The 22,975-nt window shown below is 42.9% G+C and overlaps 1 protein-coding gene across 10 annotated transcripts in view; it reads left to right on the forward strand.

Annotated features, from left to right (window-relative positions):
- The window catches only part of klhl8 (kelch-like family member 8), a 45,915-nt gene that overhangs the window by 324 nt on the left and 22,616 nt on the right, over positions 1 to 22,975 (forward strand). The window contains exons 2-6 of one of the 10 annotated variants that reach the window (XM_072253091.1): positions 520 to 923; positions 4,170 to 4,280; positions 10,950 to 11,074; positions 11,897 to 12,127; positions 16,090 to 16,638. In XM_072253091.1, coding sequence (XP_072109192.1) covers positions 11,045 to 11,074; positions 11,897 to 12,127; positions 16,090 to 16,638 — 810 coding nt within the window. In that variant the 5' untranslated portion in view covers positions 520 to 923; positions 4,170 to 4,280; positions 10,950 to 11,044. The other 9 variants (XM_072253092.1, XM_072253098.1, XM_072253094.1 and 6 more) reach the window with 9 other exon arrangements.

The raw sequence follows: 22,975 nt of genomic DNA on the forward strand, positions 1-22,975 counted from the left end.
ATTCAGGAACAGCTTCTTCCCCTCTGCCATCCGATTCCTAGATGGACACAGAACCCGTAAACACTGCCTCACTTTTTAAATATATATTATTTGTTTTTGCACTATGTTCAATCTATTTAATATACAGATACTCACTGTAATTGATTTACTTATTTTTTCTTTCTATATTATCATGTCTTACTTTGAACTGCTGCCGCTAAGCTAACAAATTTCATGACACATACCGATGATATTAAATCTGATTTTACATATGTAACGTAAGTGGATTTCGCATTTAGACTTGGGTCCCATCTCCGAAGTATCTCATAATATTCCAAAATCCACAATAAAAGTACATCTGGCCGCAAGCACTTCGGATAAAAGGTGCTCAACCTGTAATACTGAACATCACTTTGGATAAAGGGTGTTCAACCTGTAATACTAAACATCACTTCGGATAAAAGGTGCTCAACCTGTAATACTGAACATTGCCTTATGGAGTTCATACAACGGTTCAAATTCTATCAACGTCTGTTGCAGATCAGCAGCAAGGGCATTAGGTTCAAAATACTTTTCAAAGCGACTTTGCTTAACATAAAACTGTAACACTACTTGGAAAGTGAAGAATAGTTCGCCGCGTCTGTGCCCGAGTTGAGTGGAGCACAGGAGCAAACGGGAACGCCGCCCGGCCCGGGGTCAGATACATCCGCCGCAATTGGAACCTCTCCTGGGGCCCGAGCGGCGGTGGGGCCGCCTGCAGACCTACCCGGAACCGAGGCCCGGCTCTCACCCAGAGGAAGAGCCAGGCCAACCCGGAAGTATTCGTGGTGCTGGAGGGCTCCGACGGGCCGGTCGTGTGGACGGAGAGCCTCGTCCGGCTCCACCAACAGCCCGGACTCATCTCCCGGTTCCTCCGTCCGTCTGTGGCAATGGAGCAGGAGCAGGTATGTGTGAGGATTTGGGGACAGCACTACAGGTTAGTTTAGATTTGTTCAAATATCACCGACCTTATTTGTGGTATTTCAACTCAAGACCAAATTAGGGCTTTTTTTGGGGGGGGGGATTTCAGGAATTTAATAACTGCTAAATATGTGTTTAAATAACTACTAAAATCACGGGTGGTTCGCTTGCGTTGGCATTCATTCTGTCTGTAAACCCGATGTCTCATACATTTGCTATGCTCCAGTCGAGTTGTTTTGTATAGGCTCGTTTTCATAGTGTTACCTGCGGGCAATACGGCACGTTCCCTTCTGTTGGGACCTTCTGGACAGTTGATCTGGGGACGGTTCTGGTTTTGGCTCAGGCTATTGCTATGTCTTTACTTCAGAGGCAATCTGTTGGGGGGAGGGATGTCGAGAGCGACTTGTTTCCAGTTCCTTGGGTTCGAAGGTGGTGAAGTGCGATCAGTAGATTCTGTTGTGGCACGGATGGGATGGGAGTGCTTATCAGGCAGGTGGGTGGTGGGTCAGAATATTACGTGGTGTTGTTGACCCTCAGCCCCAACAGCCGAACCAGTAGTTTGTGCAGGTAACTCGCACTTGCTTCCCCACAGGAAATTCTGAGGCCATAGTCTGTGGCGGGGCCCAATAACATATCCCAGTACTGGCCCTCTGGGCAACTGACCACCAATACTGAATTGGGAATTGCCAATCTGTTTTATAGGCAATTATGATAAAAGAGTAGGGGGTAGTTCCTTGTGGAAATGAATCCCCCAGCCTTGTGGAGTGTGAGGCATGGGATTCTGGATGCAACACTGGAGCTGAGTGGCTTTGGTGGTGAGCCTGCAAACTCAGGCAATGTGAATCACTGTTGGTTATAATCGATGTCCCTCTAAGCTATTAATGACCAGTGTGCGCAAAACTCTTGTGCTGTGCATTTTTTTGCCCAGTGACAACATGTGCGCACAGAATAATTTCTTCAATAAAAGCAGTATAAATAAACCTGGTCTAGAATCTGCAGACAAATCATCACAAATTCCATGTTGTCAACACTGCCTGATTCAGAAATCTGACAAGGAAAAGTGATTGTGTACGATTGTGAAATATATATGCCAACGAGGTAGAGGGTGACAACCTTCTGTGCACAGTTTAAATTCCTTTTGCACTAGTGGCAAAAGATGTGTGCATGAGGACACTTTTGTTATAATGTATACAGGAGCTGATGGAATGAGAATTACTGTGTGTGGGATTCTGAGGTCAGAGTGAGAGGTTGTGGAGGAGGAGGGAGTGAGGGCAACCACATGATCAACCCACCCCATTCCAAAAGTCATGCACTAGAAACATTAACTATTTTTCTGTCTCCATGGATGCCACCTGACCTGCTAAGTATTTCCAGCATTTTCTACGTTTATATAAACTGTTCTTCAAATGTTGTTGAGAAGATCAACTTGTTATACCGCAGATTTTTCTTAATAGGGGTTATTTTGTTAAAAGCTGCAAAACAGTATAGAGAGATTCCTAGCATGAATAAAGAGTTTTTTCTGTTCCTGATTTTCAGAAGGATTACTTATGAGCATCACCAGTCCACTTCTTTTTAAAGCCAGGATTAGACAAATTAAGTATGGCTGATTTGTTTAGTGTCTATTTATGGTTTCTCACTTACATAATCCTTTCTACTTCAATCTGATAAAAGTGCTCGGTCTACTGTGACCGGCTAAGATAAGCATTATCTCTTTGGCTATAATGTCATTGGTTTGTTTCTCTTTCCATTAAGTATCTCCAGCATCTGCTAGCATGAACATCGATTTCTTTTCCTTCCCTCCATCTCTTTTCTCATTCCCCATTTTGGTACCCTTTCACCATTTCTGCTCAGTTGCCCATCACCTCTGGTTCCCCTCCTTCCCTTTCTCCTCTCCTATTAAGTTCCTTCTTCAGCCCTTTACCTCTTCCATCTCTCTCCTCCCAGCTTCTTACTTCATCCCCACCCACCCACCTACTGCATTTTGCTTGAGCTTCTCCGTCTGCTTCTGGCATTGTGAAAAAACAAAGGTGTGCATCGGTTTGTGTTGTTGTCGTGTCTTGTCCATACTGCACCAACCACCGCCTCTGGCTAAAAGCATGCAGGAGCAATGTGTGGTTAAGTGCCTTGCTCAAGGACACAACACATTGCCTCAGCTGAGGCTTGAACTCACGACCTTCAGATCACTAGTCCAATGCCTTAGCCACTTGGCCACGTGCCAACACACAGGTTAAAGAACTGTGGAGTTCCCATGTTCTCTCCAAATGCTATCTAGGTGGGCTGGTAAATTAATTGGCTATTGTAAAGTATCCATTGGTGTAGAGTAGCGAAACAGCGCATCATACCTCACATTAGGACCTGGGCACCACTGTAGTGAAAGGCTATGGGCCTAGCCCACACTGTCCAGCGCCTCACTCTGGGCCTAGACTTTGCCACCCAATCTGAAGCCACTATCGATTCCTCCAAATCGGCTCAGTACCTAGAGTGATCCAACATTGTACCCAGGCCAGTTGTACGGGCAATAAAACTCCTCTGCCTCGACTTCTCCTCTCCGAATGGCTCACTCTGTCTGTGTTGACTCTGCAACACACCAGCACAGTTCATCCCTCCAATTCATTTTGCCTTTGCTTGTCTCTTCATTGTTTATGTTGATAGTTTACCATAATTTACTTAAGAAAGGGTGTTATTAGTGATGTTTTCAGTTGAATTTCTTGCCTTTTGAACTACCATTGAGCTGTTGCATGTGTTCAGTAGCGCCATCTTAAACCGGAAAATGTGGACAAAACTTCTTTCAAGGTTGTTGGAAGAGTCTTTGTTGCCAGTGCAGGTCTGTGTAACCAAGCATGTGTAACCAAGATGTATTACCAAGCATCGCAGGAGCTCCATCTGTGCAAAGAGTGTGAAGTTTTTTCTTTCCAGTCAGTTTTGTTTGGCATAAAAAGTTTTACCATTTTAAAAACGTTGATGGCCTTTGTGGTTTCCAAATGAGACTCACAAAATAAGAATTCTTCTTTTATGGCGTCAGCATGCGCACAACGGACAAAAACCAGGAGTTGACCACGTTGAGAGATGTCTGTATTTCATCCAGTTGCATACTGAATGGAAATTGTGAGGCTCCCAATTCCTCAATGACTTGCTTCAAAATGTGAAAAGAAATATCTTATAATCTAGAACGTAGTACATTATTTGATAAGGGAACTACTTCCATTTTTTTCCTCTGTTTGTATCCACAGACCAGCCCGACCATTTCCAGTGCACATGGCTTTACTAAAGTGGGGCTTCTTTTGTTTGGCAATCCAGTAAGCAACTTTATTGGATGCTTCAAGAAAAGGATTTGTGAAGTGGTAAATCCAAGTTTTGGAAGTGTCCCAACTTTTTCGAATTGGGCTTTCTTTGCACAACAAAAAGACCCCCGGAGTCTTTACAAACAAGAGAAATCTGCAGATGTTGAAAATCCAAGCAACACACACAAAATGCGGGAGGAACTCAGCAGGGCAGGCAGCATCTATGGAGAAGAGTACAGTCGAGACCTTTCAGCAGGACTGGAGGGAAAAAGATGAGTAGATTTAAAAGATAGGGAGAGGAGTGGGAGAAACAGTAGGAGATGGGTTAAATCTGGAGGGGGGGTGGGTGAAATAAAGAGTTGGGAAGTTGATTGGTGAGAGAGATACAGGGCTGGAGAAAGGAAAATCTGAAAGGAGAGGACAGAGGCCATGGAAGAAAGAAGAGGGGGGAGGAGCACCAGGGGAAGGCGATGGGCAGGCAAGGAAGTAAGGTGAGAGAGGGAAAAAGAGACGGGGAATGGTAAAGGATGGTGGGGCCATTACTGGAAGCTCGAGAAATTGATGTTCATGCCAGCAGGTTGGAGGCTACCCAGATGGAGTATAAAGTGTTGTTCCTCCAACCTGAGTGTGGCCGCATCGCGACTCTAGAGGAGGCAATGGACTGACATATACTTTATACTTTATTGTCGCCAAACAATTGATACTAGAACGTACAATCATCACAGCGATACTTGATTCTGTGCTTCCTGCTCCCTGGATTACAAATATTAAATATTAAAAATAGTAAAAATTAGTAAATATTAAAAATTTAAATTATAAATCATAAATAGAAAAATGGAAAGTAAGGTAGTGCAAAAAAACCAAGAGGCAGGTCCGGATATTTGGAGGGTACGGCCCAGATCTGGGTCAGGATCCGTTTAGCAGTCTTATCACAGTTGGAAAGAAGCTGTTCCCAGATCTGACCGTATGAGTCTTCAAGCTCCTGAGCCTTCTCCTGGAGGGAAGAGGGAAGAAAAGTGTGTTGGCTGGGTGGGTCATGTCCTTGATTATCCTGGCAGCACTGCTCTGACAGCATGTGGTGTAAAGTGAGTCTGAGGACGGAAGATTGAATGGAATGCGAAATGGTATTAAAATGGATGGCCACTGGGAGATCCCACTTCTTCTGGTGAATGGAACATAGATGCTCGCTGAAGCGGTCTCCCAATCTATGTCAGGTCTCCCTCATATACAAGAGGCCACACCCGGAGCACCTCCCCCTACTTTCTGCTTTCTGCAGGGATCACTCCCTATGTGACTCCCTTGTCCATTCGTCCCTCCCCACTGATCTCCCTCCTGGCACTTATCCTTGCAAGTGGAACAATAGAACATAGAACATAGAATAGTACAGCACAGTACAGGCCTTTCGGCCCACAATGTTGTGCCAACCCTCAAACCCTGCCTCCGATATAAGCCCCTACCTGAAATTCCTCCATATACCTGTCTAGTAGTCTCTTAAACTTCACTAGTGTATCTGCCTCCACCACTGACTCAGGCAGTGCATTCCACGCACCAACCACTCTCTAAATAAAAAACCCTTCCTCTAATATCCCCCTTGAACTTCCCATCCCTTACCTTAAAGCCATGTCCTCTTGTATTGAGCAGTGGTGCCCTGGGGAAGAGGCGCTGGCTATCCACTCTATCTATTCCTCTTATTATCTTGTACACCTCTATCATGTCTCCTCTCATCCTCCTTCTCTCCAAAGAGTAAAGCCCTAGCTCCCTTAATCTCTGATCATTATGCATACTTTCTAAACCAGGCAGCGTCCTGGTAAATATTCTCTGTACCCTTTCCAATGCTTCCACATTCTTCCTATAGTGAGGCGACCAGAACTGGACACACTACTCCAAGTGTGGCCTAACCAGAGTTTTATAGAGCTGCATCATTACATCGCGACTCTTAAACTCTATCCCTCGACTTGTGAAAGCTAACACCTCATAAGCTTTCTTAACTACCCTATTCACCTGTGAGGCAACTTTCAGGGATCTGTGGACATGTACCCCCAGATCCCTCTGCTCCTCCACACTACCAAGTATCCTGCCATTTACTTTGTACTCTGCCTTGGAGCTAGTGCTTGGAACAAGTGCTACACCTGCCCTACACCTCCTCCCTCACTACCATTCAGGGCATCAAACAGTCCTTCACTGAGGCGCCACTTCACCTGTGGTCTGTTGGGGTCATTTACTGTATCCGGTGCTCCTGGTGTGGCTTCCTGTACATTGGTGAGACTCAATGTTGATTGGGAGACTGCTTCGTTGAGTGCCTACGCTCCGTCAGTCAGAAAAGCGGGATCTCCCAGTGGCCACCGATTTTGATTCCACTTCCCATTCCCATTCCAATATATCAATCCATGGCCTCCTCTACTGTTGCGAGGAGACCACACTCAGGTTGGAGGAGCAACACCTTATATTCCGTCTGAGTAGCCTCCAACCTGATGGCATAAACGTGAATTTCTCAAACTTCTGGTAATGCCCCTCCCTTCACCATTCCCCATCCCCTTTTCCCTCTCTCATCTTCTTGCCCGCCCATCACTTTCCTCTGGTGCTCCTCCCCCACTTTTCTTTCTTCCATGGCCTTCTGTCCTCTTCTATCAGACTCACCCTCCTCCAGCCTTGTTCTCTTACACCAATCAACGTCCCAGCTCTTTACTTCACCTCTCCTCCCCACATCCCGGCTTCACCTATCAGCTTGTGTTTTTCTCCCCTCCCTCCACCTTTTAAATCTACTCCTCATCTTTTTTTCCTCCAGTCTTGCTGAAGGGTCTCAGCCCGAAATGTCAACTTTACTCTTTTCCATAGATGTTGCCTGGCCTGCTGAGTTTCTCCAGCATTTTGTGTGTGTTCCACAAATCTTTAGATGCATTTTCAGGATGGACAGGTGTGAGATGCTCTGTCAGTTTTGCTGGCTTCATACTTCCGTTCACAAGAATTTTTCCGAACAAAAACACTGGCTTTTGTGTCTCGTCACATCCATTAATGCCAGTGAAACTGTATAGTTATCAGCATACCTTCTTTTCCTTGACATTTCAACTTAAATTGGATCTTCAAAAAAAAATTAAAGCTGAAATAAAATATTTGATTCAGTTGACTTTTTAAAACTCAATATTTTTGTTTGGTTTTGAAGTAATTTGTTTGATAAATCTGCAAAGAAATAAGTAATCTGCATTTTAATTAAGTGAAGTGTAAGATATTCAGGAAATTTGTACTCCAAGTAAGTAAAAAAAAAGGCAGGTTCAAAGATTCAAGATTCAAAGTGCACTTATTATCAACGAATGTATAAATTATACACCCTTGAGATTTGTTTGCTTACAGGCAGTTGCAAAACGAGGAACCCAAAAGAACCCAATTATATATAAAGAAACAACACCGCCCCCCCTCCCGTGCCCACAGAGGAAGAGGAAAAAGAAAACAACTCATGCAAACAATAGAAGCAAGCAACAACAACAGCACTCCGAACCAAATTGAGTCCTTAGATCTAAATCCCTGGAGCAGTCTTGGAGTAGGCCCAAAGCCTAGGTATTTAGTTCATCATATTAGCAAAGCAAGTTGCCGCAAAGTTTGCAGACACAAAGCACAGCAATGGGAGGTTGTGCCTCAGTCTTAGCATCGCAGGGAGAGGACCCCCCCCCCCCCCCAGTCCATCTTGGCCGACATTTAAATTGTCTGAACCTTGCACTAGAACCTGGGCCCAGCTGCAACAAATCAATCCAGGCCTAAATTTTGCGGCTGGAGAATCTGGTTTTGATCTTTCCAAATCAGCTTGGCGCCCTGAGCAATCCAACCTTGCTCGACTCTCGACAACCTGCCTTCCCAGTCTATCTGGGCCGGTGTTTAGGTTGTCCAAACAGCAGATTGTACCTTGCTTTAGGACCTGGGCCTCGCTGTGGTGAATCGCTCCGGGCGTAGTACACACCGCCCAGCGATTCGCTTCAGATCTGGATTTTGCTGCTGAAGAAACCATTCTCGACCTCTCCAAATCGGCTTTAGAGTGATCCACTCTTTCACCCAGGCTAGTTGGACGGGCATCGGAACTCCTCTGTCCCAGCTTCTCCCTTCCGAATCATCCACTCCAACCAGCACGGATCCAACTCCAAGTGTGTCGATTTTGCAGCAGGGCATGTCTCTCCAGTTCATTTTGCCATCACTTGCCTCTTCATTGTGTGCGGTGATAGTTTACCACAATTTACTTAAAAAAGAATGTTATTAGTAGTGTTTTTAATCAAAATCCTTTGCTTTCGAACTACCAGTAAGCTGTTGGACATCTTCAGTAGCGCCATCAAATTATCGAAAGTTTTAACACTTTTAATGGCATTTAGATAGTTGGGTAGACACAAGGATTACAGCAGTAGCTCAGGTGTCGTGTCCTTCCAGGAATTCAGCTTTTGTTGCGCATGGAGTTGTGTGGTATTACAAAAGGCTGTGCGGCTTTACGGAGAGTTAGGAATTCTCATTTGAACTGTCCAGTTTTGCAAAACGTTAACAAACAATGAAAATGACTGGCCTCCCTCTACACACTGACCAACAAGCAGTTGTAGATAGGGAATAATGGAGAACAACCTGGATGTCTGGATCACAAATATGAGAACAGGCGACTTCACTATTTGGTGACTGAAGGACTACTGGGCGCAGGGCTGCCCGATAGTTGCCAGAATAAGGAATGTGGGATTTGAAAAAATGTTGTTAGCCAGAACTATTGTATGGGTAACGCCCACATAATGGACCATAATGTGGGGAGGTGGGCTGTGGTGGCATTTGTGGTCTAACAAAACAGGCCGTGTTGTGATAACATCAAACTACATCATTGCACATGCTTCAAGCAATGAGTGGTTAAAAAATATTATGTTAATTTATTACTTTTTCCAGAAATTCAATGATTATTTGGGTTCTCAGAATTTTGTGTAGTGAATTCTACCAGGGCGAATTTTCATTCACCAAGTGACCATGACGAGCAGGTCACATATTGGAGAATAATGTTGTGACAAGTTTAGCAATTTAATTGGTGTGAATCAGAAATAATTTACAATAAGTACATAACTGCTACGTGGAGAAATTACTGTGATTTGTATCCTGTGTTTTACAGTCGTGTTCTTCTTGTCTTTAGTGGGTTATAAATATAACCCAACTCAAATTGCCAGGATAGTATTGTTCAGTTTTGATTACAGTTGAAGTAATGCTTTTGAGATACAGATTGCTTCTGATTAGTGGGATTCTAGTAGTTTTACCTGATTGAAAATCTATTTCCTGGGAGAAGAAGCCCTTTTTATTTAAACACAAGAGATTCTGCAGATGCTGGAAATCCTGAGCAACACACACAAAATGCTGGAGGAACTCAGCAGGTCAGGCAGCATCTATGGAAATGAATAAACAGTGGACGTTTCTGGCCAAAACCCTTCTACAGGACTGAAAGGAGGAGGGAAGATGCCATAATAAAAAGGTAGGGGGAAGGGAAGGAAGACAAGCTAGACATTGATAGGTGAAGCCAGGGTGGGTAGGAAAGATAAGGGGCTGGAGAGGAAGGAAGCTGATAGGAGAAAAGTGTGGACCATTGGAAAACTGAAAGGAGGAAATGATCCAGGGGAAATGATAGGCAGGTGAGAAGAGATAAGAGGCCAGGGTGGGAAATAGAAGAAGAGGAGAGGGGGAGGGAAATAGGTGAAGCTGGGGTGGGTAGGAAAGATGAAGGGCTAGAGAAGAAGGAATCTGATAGGAGAGGAGAGTGGACCATAGGAGAAAGTGAGGAGGGGACCCAGGGGAAGGTAATAAGCAGGTGAGAGGACATGAAGAATTCAGAATGGGGAATTGGGGGGGGGGGTAGGATTTTTTTTACCGGGAGGAGAAATTGATATTCATGCCATCAGGTTGGAGGGTACCCAGATGGAATACAAGGTGTTGCTCCTCCACCCTGAGGGTGGCCTCATTTTGGCACAGGAGGAAGCCACGGACTGGCATGTTGGAACGGAATGGGAATCAGAATTAAAATGTTGGGCCAACAGAAAGTTCTGCTTTTGGCAGATGGAGCAGAGGTGCTCGACGAAGCAATCCCCCAATTTACGATGGGTCTCACCAACGTGGAGGAGGCCATATTGGGGGCACTAGACAGAATAGATGACCCCAACAGGTTTGCAGGTGAAGTGTTGGCTCACCTGGAAGGACTGTTTGGGGCCTTTATACTGAAACTATGTTTGCACTTCAAGTGGAACTTTCAATTGAAATTCAGTTTCCCTGGGCAATCTCCTTTTGGGTATTCTTTTAATATTAAAGTTATAATCATGAAGGGCTCAAACTGTGAATTTTCACTAGACCAAGGAAAGTTGACGGGAATCCCAAAAGAATTTTTGGATTCTTTAGAAGGGAAAATGGTACAAGAACTGGGACATCATGTTGTCGAAAACATTGGTTAAACTGCACTTTGGGGTGCTGTGATTGAACTAGAGAGTATGTGGAAATGACTCGTTGGGATGTTGTCGAAAACATTGGTTAAACTGCACTTTGGGATGTTGTGATTGAACTAGAGAGTATGTGGAAATGACTCGTTGGGATGTTTGCTGGACTGAAGGGCTAGAGATTAGGGAGAAATTGGATATGCTGGGATTGTTGTCCTTGGAGCAGAGGAGGCTGAGGAGTAGTTTTATACTTGTTTATAAAATTGTAAAAAGGACATAAATAGGGTAAATACTTACTCTTTTTCCATAGTAAGGGAATCTAACCCAAGAGGTTGCAGACTTAAAGTGACAGAGGAAAGTTTTGAAGACCATCTGAGGGGCTAGTTTTTACAGAGAGACTGGTGAATGAATGGTACAAGCTGCCAGAGGATGAAGGTACAGTTATATTGTTTGTTTTAGAAAAGAAGCACTTTTTTGTATTAAAGGAAATATTTATTGTAGCTTATATTAAGAGGTAAATATCATACCATAGAAATTCCAGTGACTTCATAAATCACCAAGAGTCTGGAAGTTTCACTTATCAAACCTGATATTAAAAATGAACAAGATTTCTAATGTTCCTTTCATTAATGAACCAGATCAAGTTCTCTTCTCACTGTTGCCATCGGGATGAAGTACCAGGAGCACCACCAGGTTCAGGAACAGTTACTACCCCTCAACCATCAGCACCCTGAACAGCTTCACTCAACTTTACTTGCCCCATCATTGAAATGTTCTCACAACCCATGGACTCAGTTTCATTACATGTTCTTGATATTTATTGCTAGCTATTTATATTATTGTTTCTTCTTTTTGTATTTGCACAGTTTATTGTCTTCTGCAGTCTGGTTGAAATCCCTAGTTAGGTAGTCTTTCACTGATTCTGTTATAGTTAGTATTTTTGAGAATGCCCACAAGAAAATGAATCTCAGGGTTCCATATAGTGACATACATGTGCTTGGATAATAAAATTTGTTCTGGAATATTAAATGAATCTCAGTGAAGCAAAAGATATTACACTCAATGTTACAGCCAATAACTTTTAATAGTTTTATATTTTAGCTGGAGATCCCAATTGGTATCAACGGTGTTGAGATGGAAATAAGTTTGAGAAATTACTAATTAATTGATTTTTTTTTTAACCAGGATGGAGTACTTTTCTGCATATGACTAAGATGTTAACTCGGCAAATAGTGATGTGTTGAAGATTTCATTTAGGTGCTTACAGGTGAAGTTACAACATTTAAAGGAATGGCTTCAGGTGATATGATACCAGAAAATTTGAAGCACCATCAGCAAAAGAGCAGGAAGCTTCCCATTAGGTCCATTGACCAGGAAGCTGAAGCAGACGGTGGTTTTCTGTTTGAAGCAGATGAAGCTTGGAAGGAATATCACCAAGCTCTCTATCACTTCTATGAAGCCAAAGAACTATGTGATGTAACACTGAAGGTGAGAAAAGTGCTTCTCTTTGCTTAGCAATGTCTTAAACCCTCATTTTTCTCTCTCAATTATTCACACCTGATGGTATTTGATGCAAAACTTAGAATGCAGTTGATCTGAATATACTTTTTTGTGTCAGGAATCTTAATTTTAAGCAACAGACACAAAATGCTGGAGGAACTCAGCAGGTCAGGAGACATCTATGGAAATGAATAAACAGTTGATGTTTTGGGCTGATACTCTTCTTCAGGGCTGAGAAGGAAGGGGGAAGACGCCAGAGTAAAAAGGTCAGGGGACGGGGAGGGGACTAGCTGGAAGGTGATAGGTGAAGCCAGAGGATGGGGAAGCTAAAGTGCTGGAGAAGTAGGAATTTGATATGAGAAGTGAGCGGACCGTAGGAGAAAGGGAAGAAGGAGGGGACCTCGAGGGAAGTGATAGGTAGGTGAGAAGAGGGGAAAGGTCAGAGTGGGGATTACAGGAAGGGGGAAATTAATTCATTTTAAACTGTCATTTGTACTGTAAGATTCAGTGGGGTTACTTTACTGAACGAGCTATCACAACAGTTCTCCAATGTGAGAGGAAAATAATGGAAATCTGAAATCAAGTAAATGCAGGGCATGCTTAACAGTTTAGTTTGCATCTGCAAAAAGGGAAAGGGAATCCTTAGTGAGTTCAGAGCTTCATGAGGAAAGTTGATCCTGTTTCTGTCTTCACAGACATTTCCTCAGCTGCTGAGAATTTCTAATGTTCCTTGCAGAAAATGTTGAGCAGTGGGCATGTTCTGCTCTCCTGATGCATTAGAGCGACTCTAAACATTACAGAATTCATGCCATTGGAAGTAAGATGTAGCACTGCATGTCGTCAGCCAGCTAGGTACCTTACAGGAGGCAGAATTTTAGGCATCTCTTTGTTGCTTATTCAGCTGTACCTGGTGTGTCGGACCATAACTCCAGTTTGTAAAAACATTGGCAAATATTGCGCCCAGAAGTGTTAACTGTTTATTCCCCTGATACCCGACTTGCTGAGTTCCTTCAGCATTTCAAAGATTATCAAAGAATGTGTAAATTGAACAACCTTGAAGTTTGTGTGCTTGCAGGCAGTTGCAATGTAAGAAACCCGATAGAAACCTAATTTAAAAAAAAATAAAAGACCATCCCCAATTCGCACAGGGAAAAAGAGAAAAAGCACAACTCATGCAAACAACAACAGAATTCTGAACCAAATTGAGTTCCCAGATCCAAATCCCAGGAGCGGCCTGGAATAGGTCTGAAGCCTCGGTGTTCAGTTCATCGTATTAGTGGGGCAAATTGCCACTAAGAACTGTTTGGTGAGTGGTAGTGAGGGAGGAGGTGTAGGGGCAGGTGTGGTACTTGTTCCACTTGTAAGGATAAGTACCAGGAGAGAGATCAGTGGGAGGGATGAATGGACAAGGGAGTCCCGTAGGGAGTGATCCTGCAGAAACTGAAAAGTGGGATCCTGTTGGAAATGGCGGGAGTTACGGAGAATATGTGCTGGACACGGAGGCTCGTGGGGTGGCAGGTGAGGACAAGAGGAACCTCATCCCAGGTGGGTGGCGGCTGGACGGGGTGAGGGCAGGCATGCACAAAGTGGGAGAGATACAGATGAGTGCTGCATGATGGTGGAAGAAGGAAAGGCCCCTTTCTTGGAAGGAGGAGGATCTGGAATGAAAAGCCTCATCCCGAGAGCAGATGTGGCAGAAGTGTAGGAATTGAGAGAAGGGGGTGGCATTTTTACAAGTGACATGGTGGGAGGAGATAGCTGTGAGAATCAATGGGTTTATAAAAAATCTTCTCAAACCTCGAAAAGGAATTTCTCAATCTTTTGGTAATTGCCCCTCTCCCCTTCACTATTCCCCATTCCCACTTCCTGCTTACACCTTATCTCTTTACTTGCCCATCTCCTCCCTCTGGTGCTCCTCCCCATTTTCTTTCTTCCTTGGCCTTTTTGTTCTCTCCTATCAGATTCCCCCTTCTCCAGCCGTTATCTCTTTTACCAATCACCCAGCTCTTTACTTCACCCCCCTCCCCTCTCCCCATTTCATCTATCATCTACTACCTTGTACTTCTTCCTCACCTCCCCCCACCTTCTTACTCTGACTTCTCTATTTTTTTCCCAGTCCTGATGAAGTGTCTCAGCCCGAAATGTCAATGGTTTACTGTTTTGCATAGATATTGTCTGGCCTGCTGAGTTCATTAGCACCTGTTTGTCATCTTTGTTTAATCGTGCACTGGGCTACATACCTACAAAGAAATCGAGTTTTTATTTGAAAAGTGGTCTAGTACTTAATATGCTACTTTCTTTAATGAAGTACAAAAATTCTCTATAATACTTAACTTTGTTTGGAAAATGAATGTTTGGAAATTTACTTTCTACTGACACTAATGCAGAAGACAAGAAATAAACATCTAAAACAAATTTATATAAAAAATTGAGGCAGTCTAAGACTTTTGCACAGTACTGTAGTTGCTTTTATTATTCTTGCCTGTGAAGTCCTGCCATTGTGGATTCTAGGTGATCAGCATCTCAATCCTATTGCAGCAATGTAATCCAAGAAAACCTTGTGTCAGCATGTGTACACAGAACTTTGATCCTTTGCCATAAGTACTTTGTACCGTTTGAGAGTAAGGACAGCAGTTTCCACATTCTCATTATGACATTAATGGTGTTGCAGTTTGGTCCCACTAAGAAAAGTACAGTCAGAAATGAGATCTTCATGGTAATGTGGCAAATTGCCCTGGGGAGTCCTGACTACTAAATACAGCATAAATGCAATCTGCTTAATTATTGTACTGTCTGTCAGCAGCAAGGCAGTATAAAATGTGATTGATAGCATTACAGTATCAAGCAGAACTTACCATAATCTGCTCACTTTGGGTTTCACCGGGACCTCACTGCAGACGTGGTTCAGATTTGGACAGAAGAATTGGATTCCAGAAGCATGGTGAGAGTGGCTGCCCCTAATGTCGAGGCAGTGCTTCACTGAATAAGGTTATCAAGGAGCCCTTGTTCAGTCCAATTTCGTCTTTATGTAAAACCAAAGACAATATGAATCAAAAGGTAAACTCTCCACATGCTAGAATCATATGGTCCAAAACAAGATGGTGGTGAATGTTGGCTCACCTCCAGGATGTTACTGCAGAAGTTCCCTGAGACAATCTCCAAGGCTCAGTGTTTGTCTGCTTTATTGGCGACAATCCATCCCTCACATTCTCAAAAGTGAGAATGTTCTCTGGTGATCAATTCCATTGGTGGCAACACAGAAAATGAAATTGCCCAAGTTTCCACAGAACAAACTGTAGACGGCATCCAGATAATTGGCAGTATCGCCTTTGATGATGATTGACTTTTGAAGGTATCATTTGTGGCACACAGGTGTCAGAGAATGACCGTCTTCATCCAGAGAAGTCTAATCATCAATCCTGAAAATGGATTGCTCTTTACTTCGGTGGGGGGGGGGGTGCTGTTTCAAATATTATCATTAATAGATGACTAACTACTAATGGATCTGTTTAAAGTTTTTTTAAACCATTAGACTCATCCTTTCAGTGGCAGTAATTGTGTGAGATGTGTCTCATCACACCTGCTCAAGCTGTTAATGTACTTTGCAAATTTTGTTGCTGTTAAATTCTGCTGTTTAAATGTTAATATTTACCTTCCTAGATAATATTATTAGAATTAATGTTATGACTTCAGAAGGTAGATTTCATTAATAACGTAATAACGTATTAAATTCAGTTTTGTTCATGTCATTTATCTGATTCAATTTTGATCAAAACATTCAAAATTATGTTAATCTGCTCCAAGTATAATTTATTTTCAAATAAATAAGGCAAGTAATCAGTCAAATCTAATACTCCCAATTTGGTAATTTTTAAAACAAGATTTGTTTGATCAGGTTCATTTCAAATTGAGCTATTAAAGTAATGTCTTTTATTGTTTCCCTCCCGTAGGTTGGGCATAAGTTAATTCCATGCCACAAGTTGGTGCTGGCTTGTGTGATTCCATACTTCAGAGCAATGTTCCTTTCAGAAATGGCTGAAGCCAAGCAGGACTTGATAGAGATTAAAGATTTTGATGGCAATGCAATGGATGACCTTGTGAAATTTGCTTATTGCTCAAGGATTCAACTGACTGTAGACAACGTACAACCTCTTTTGTATGCAGCATGCATTCTGCAGGTAGAGCTTGTGGCCAAGGCGTGCTGTGAGTACATGAAAACCCATTTTCACCCGTCAAACTGTCTGGCAGTCCGCTCATTTGCTGAGAGTCACAACCGAGTTGACTTAATGGGCATGGCTGACAAGTATGCTTGTGAACACTTTAACGAAGTAGTAGAAAGTGAAGACTTTATAAATGTTTCACCAAAGCACCTCATTGCACTTCTTTCATCCAGTGATCTGAATGTGGAAAAAGAAAAGCAAGTGTATAATGCTGCTATGAAATGGCTGCACTCAAATCCACAACATCATGCCAAGTGGTTGGACCAGGTTCTTGCTCAGGTAGGTTGGAGTATAGATATAGCTGGTCTTTAACATGCAAAATGTTAACTTACTGCACTGTAGATCAGCTTTCAGTGTTGCGTATTGTGAACATTATTGAGGGAATAATTCTTATGGTGCAGAGAAGTCACCTTTCCAGAGTTCAGATCACGAATGCTCCACATGCTTCTATTTAAAATACAAAACACAATGAACAGATTTACTCAAATCCTTAGAGAATTAGGGAGTTACAGGTCATATTGCAGGTAAGGAAGAGATCCGACAAGCAGAACGGTAGCAAAGATTTCAAAGCATTCTATCTGAATTGTTAGCTCTGAGATGGTTGATAGGAAGCCTCTGTGTAGGCTTTGCTCCTTGCAGTTAGAGGTGAAAGGATTAACCACAGATTCTTCAGGGGAAGACAGGGTAATGTCTTTTCATGTGTGACATTATATTTGAGAACTCAAAGAAACCCTTCTAGTATTTTTTTTCTTGGCCGTTTATACATGAATCATCTAGCCCCATTGGAAGCATTTCGGCTGTGTATACTAGGTGGAGGAGCTGAAGTATAAATCCAGGCATTTTACAATAGAGCACTGCCTGAATGCTATAAACTTCAAGTCGCACTGGGAGTATGTGCTTGTTAAGGTCCTTCTCCAATATCAAAAGAAGAGTGGAAAAGCTCATGTAATTCCTTACAATTGTTTTGCTTCCTTTGCCTGGACAGCAGTCTGGTGGGAGAGTGGAAAGGATTCATTTTGCCATCTAGGAAGCATGCACCCCCTCCCTATTAACTTGGTGAAAGACTGATAGCTAGACATTCACACTTTTAACAGCAAAGGCCCTTAAGGGGTTTGGGCCAAAAGTTGGCAACCCTGATAAACTATTGATGAAGGGCTATTCACCTGATAAATGGACTCTTTTTCTCTTTCCACAGATGCTGCCCGAGCTGCTAAATATAGTATTTCCAGCACTTTCTGTTTTTAGTTTAAGTTCACCTTGTGTTGCTTTATTTGTGTTCAGGGCATCTCTGTGGAGACAGTAAGATCTGAGGGTAATGAAGACAGGGTGTGTGTTAGATGGTAGCAAATGTGTACTTTTCCTGCTACACAGATGCTTTCTATCCATGCAAAGCATAATTGTGGTGGGGAGGGGTAGAGGATCCCACCTGCAGTCTGAAAGCAAGGGTGTAATGTTGAGGCTTTATAAAGCTCTGGTGAGGCCTCACTTGGAGTATTGTGAGCAGTTTTGGGCCCCTTATCTTAGAAAGGATGTGCTGACATTGGAGAGGGTTCAAAGAAGGGTCATGAAAATGATTCCAGGATTGAAAAGCTTGTCGTAGGAGAAGTATTTGATGGCTCTGGGCCTGTATTCACTGGAATTCAGAGGAATAAGGGGTGACCACATTGAAAACTATGGAATGTTGAAAGGCCTCGATAGCGTGGATGCAGAGAGGATGTTTCCTATGGTGGGGGAGTCTAGGACCAGAGAATGCAGCCCCAGATTAGGGGGACGTCCTCTTTATGATAAATTTCTTTAGCCAAAGAGTGATGAATCTGTGGAATTTTTTGTCATAGGTAGCTGTGGAGGCCAGGTCGTTGGGTATTTTTAATGCAGAAATTCATAAATTCTTGATTAGTCAGGGTATGAAGGGATAGAGGGAGAAGGCAGGAGACTGGGGCTAGAGAGGAAAAATGGATCAGCCATGATGAAATGATGTAGCAGACTCGATGGGCTAAATGGCCTAATTCTGCTCCTCTTTGGTCTTATAGAACATGAATTGGCAAGTCACTTAGATAGTACATGTCTTCCATTTATTTTAAGCAGGTTTACAATTTTTTTGGAAGTGGCATTATGCCTTGATTTGATAGTCACATTGTGGCTGTTCTACAATGGAGTTTTGGGTCATCCATCTAATTGCTGATGTTTAACTTGCTTTTCAGTTCTGAATGGAAGGATTCACTATTATGAAATTCCTTTGTATCCAAGCAAAAATTTGAATGTTCTGTAGAATGCCCTGCCACTAACATACACGTTTTCCTGAATTAGAGTCTGCCATGCAGTTGTGGAACATGAGGCCAGAGTGAACTGAACAATGTAACTGTTTGCAGAGTGTTCTATTGATCAAATTTGTCTGGTTGACCTTTTAAGAAGTACACATACTCAGTTTAAAAGTTGAACTTTATGCTGAAGTATCAAAATGCATGCTCCAGACGCATCAGGAATGCTTTATTCATTGGAAGTGTCTTTGGAGGTCTTGTAGATATGACTTTGAAATTGGATTATCCATCTTTCATTAACAGCCTAGTTGGAGACTTATTGGCTTCAACGTAACACGGGTCAGGTTAGGCAAACATTCACTGGCACCAGATGGCCTGTCCCTTGAATTTTGATAAGCTCCCAGAGCAAAATGGACACTGTACCAGGAATTTGTGATCCATTGTTTGCCTTATGTTACAAGGCCTTCTTGATCACTTGTTTGGGCAGACATGCATAACACCCTGGTAGTAACAGACTTACTCGAGTAATATAATAGTCCTGGAGAACTTCAATTGACAGTGCTGTGCAAAAATGTTCAAACGCACACACTTATATAGGGTGCCTGAGACTTTTACACAGTACTGTAATAATTTTGTATTGAGCTGTACTGCTGCTGCAAAAGCAAGTGTCATGGTGATGTGAGTGATGATAAACCTGATTCTGATATGGGTCTCTATTGTGGACTGAGAGTGGGGAGGGGGTAGGGTGAAGAGAGGGAGTGGGAACCAGCAGAGTGACACTCTGTATGAGCGATAAACCAATTGTTTGGAATCAAATCACCTTGCTCAGTGTCTCAGGGCTGGGTGAGCACACAACCACGCCACCTCCCGTCCGGGCACTCCGTCTCTGCCGCTTGTCCCTCACCCCTCCTGTGCTGCTCCTCCCTCGCCATTCCCAACATCCTTTGCTCCCGCCAGATTTACAAACTCCGTCTCTGCTCTACATTGACAAATATAGCGCTGTACAAAAGTCTTGGGTGCCCTAGCTATATATATGTGCCTACGATGTTTGCACAGTACAGTATGTATATGCAGAGAGAACAACAGTACAGTAGTGTTTCTGAAGGATGAATCCATGCAGTGAATGATTTTTGTTAGACTGCTATCAGCAGTTTGTTTTAGATGCAGTAATGTTCAGTGAGAGAGTTAATTTAATCTTCTAATTGAACGTTATACAATAAACTGAGTGGGGTCGCAGCAACAACCTTGCACTCAACATCAGTCCTTAGGAGCCAGTGATCATAATATGATTGAATTCATACTGCAGTTTGAGAGAGAGAAGCTAAAGTCAGATGCATCAGTATCACAATGGAATAAAGGGAATTACAGAGACATGCGAGAGGAGCTTGCCTAGGTGGATTGGAGGAGGATACTAGACACTAGAATACTACAGCACAGTACAGGCCCTTCGGCCCTCGATGTTGTGTCGACCCATATATTCCTTAAAAAAAGTACTAAACCCACACTATCCCATAACCCTCTATTTTTCTTTCATCCATGTGCCTGTCCAAGATACTGGCGAGGATGACGGCAGAGCAGAGATGGCTTAAGTTTCAGAAAATAATTCACAAGATGTAGGATGCATATACCCCACGAAGGAAGAAGTTCTTAAATGCGAGGGGTAGTCAACCATGGCTGACTGCATAAAAGCTGACAAAAGCGCATATAAGGTAGAAAAAGTGATTAGGGAGTTGGATGATTGGGAAGCTTTTAAAATCCAACAAAAGGCAACTGAAAAAGCTATAAGAAGGGAAAGGATGAACTATGAAGGCAAACTAGCCAATAATATAAAGCAGGATACCAAAAGTTTTTTCAGTTATATAAAGAGTAAAAGGGAGGTGAGAGTTGATACTGGACCACTGAAAAATGATGTTGGTGAGGTAGTAATGGGGGATAAAGAAATGGCAGATGAACTTAATGGGTACTTTGCATCTGTCTTCACTGTGGAAGACACTAGCAGTGTGCCAGAGGTCCACGAGTGTCAGGGAGCAGGAGTAAGTGTCTTTGTTATTACCAAGGAAAAAGTGCAAGGCAAACTCAAAGGTCTTAAAGTGGATAAGTCACCTGGACCAGATGGACTACACCCCAGAGTCCTGAGAAAGGTTGCTGAAGAGATAACGGATGCATTGGTCATGATCTTTAAAGAATCACTTGATTCTGGCATGGTCCCGGAGGACTGGAAGATTGCAAATGTCACTCCACTCTTTAAGAAGGGAGGAAGGCAAAAGGAAGGAAATTATAGGCCAGTTAGCCTAACCTCAGTGTTTGGAAAAGTGTTGGAGTCTGTTATTGAGGATGAGATTTCGAGGTACTTGGAGACTCATGATAAAATAAGTCAAAGTCAGCATGGTTTCTGTAAAGGGGAATCTTGCCTGACAAATCCGCTTAAGTTCTCTGAGGAAGTAACAAACAGGGTGGACAAAGGAGAGGCAGTTGATGTCGTTTACTTTGATTTTCAGAAGGCATTTGACAAGGTGCCACACATGAGGCTGCCTAACAAGATAAAATCCTGTGGTGTTACCGGAAAGATACTGGCATGGATTTCGGAATGGCTGACAGTCAGGAGGCAGCGAGTGGAAATAAAAGGGGCCTTTTCTGGTTGGCTGCCAGGGACCTAGTGGTATTCCTTGGGTCAGTATTGGGACCGCTGTTTTTCACATTGTTTGTCAATGATTTAGATAATGGAATTGATGGCTTTGTGGCAAAATTTGCAGTTGATATGAATATAGGTGGAGGTGTAGGTAGTGCTGAGGAAGCAATGTGATTGCAATAGGACTTAGACAAATTGGAAGAAAGGGCAAAAAAGTGGCAGATGGAATACAGTGTTGAGAAATGTATGACAATGCATTTTGGTAAAAGGACTAATAGTGCAGACTATTATCTAAATGGGGAGAAGGTTCAAACATCAGAGGTGCAGAGGGACTTGGGAGTCCTCGTACAAGACTCCCGGAAGGTTAATTTACAGGTTGAGTCTGTGGTAAAGAAGGCAAATGCAAGGTTGGCATTTATTTCAAGGGGAATAGAATATAAAAGCAAGGAGATAATGCTGAGCCTTTATAAGACACTAGTCAGGCCACACTTGTAGTATTGTCAACAGTTTTGGGCCCCATATCTCAGAAAGGATGTGTTGTCATTGGAGAGAGTCCAGAGGAGGTTCACAAGGATGATTCCAGGAATGAAGGGGTTTAACATGTGAGGAGGTTTGGCAGTTTTGGGTCTGTACTCACTAGAATTTAGAAGAAAGCGGGGCAATTTCATTGAAACCTACTGAATATTGAAAGGACTATATATGGTGGTGGGGTATCCAGAACTAGAGGGCACAGCCTCAGAATTGAGGGTTGACCCTTTAGGACAGAGGTAGGGACGAATTTTTTTAGCCAGAGAGTAATGAGTTGTGGAATGCTGTGCCACAGACTGCGGTGGAGGCCAAGTTCATGTATATATTTAAGGCGGAAGTTGATCGTTTCCTGATCAGTCAGGGCATTAAAGGATATGGCAAAAAGGCAGGTGTATGGGGTGGAGTGGGATCCAGGATCAGCCATGATGGAATGCTGGAGCAGACTCAATGGGATGAATGGCCTAATTCTGCTCCGATGTCTTATGATCTTATATACGTAACAAATAGCAAGGATCCAAAAACTGACCCCAGTGGCACACCACTAGTCATTTGCCTCCTTTCAGAGAAATAACCTTCAATCATCACCCTCCACTTCCTGGCTCCAAGCACGTCACTGTAATTATACAGGGCTGTAGTAAGATTGCAGCTTGAATGTTATGTGCAAGTCTAGACTCCTTAACTAAGCAATGATGCACTTACATTAGAGGGAGCACAAGAAAGTTTCTTGGAATAAGGAGAGAAGAAACAGTCTGGGACAATGCTCAATGACAGGTGATCTCTTTGAAACAAAGAAAATTCTTATAAGCTTAATGGGATAGATGCAAGTATGCTATTTCCTTTCCTGGTTTTCCTTCCCTTTCCCGGTTTCATCTAACACCTACCACCTTGTACTTCTTCCTCCTCTTCCCCACCATCTTGCTCTAACTTCTCATATTTTTTCCAGTCCTGGTGAAGGGTCTGAGCCTGAAACGTTGACTATTTACTCTTGTCTGAAATTGCTGCCTGGCCCGCTGAGCTCCTCCAGCATTTTGTGTGTGTTGCCACGACATTTCCTGTGGCTGGTGTGCCTAACACAAAGAATCACTGTCTTAAAATAATGGGTTAGCCATTGAGCAGTGAATTAGGAAGAAATGTCTTTATGTGGAGGATAAAGAGTCATTCTAATTTTCTAACCAAGAGAGCTGTGTTAATTCTTTTGCTG

This window comes from Mobula birostris, chromosome 3, assembly GCF_030028105.1.
Source record: "Mobula birostris isolate sMobBir1 chromosome 3, sMobBir1.hap1, whole genome shotgun sequence".
In the NCBI taxonomy this organism is placed as follows: domain Eukaryota; kingdom Metazoa; phylum Chordata; class Chondrichthyes; order Myliobatiformes; family Myliobatidae; genus Mobula; species Mobula birostris.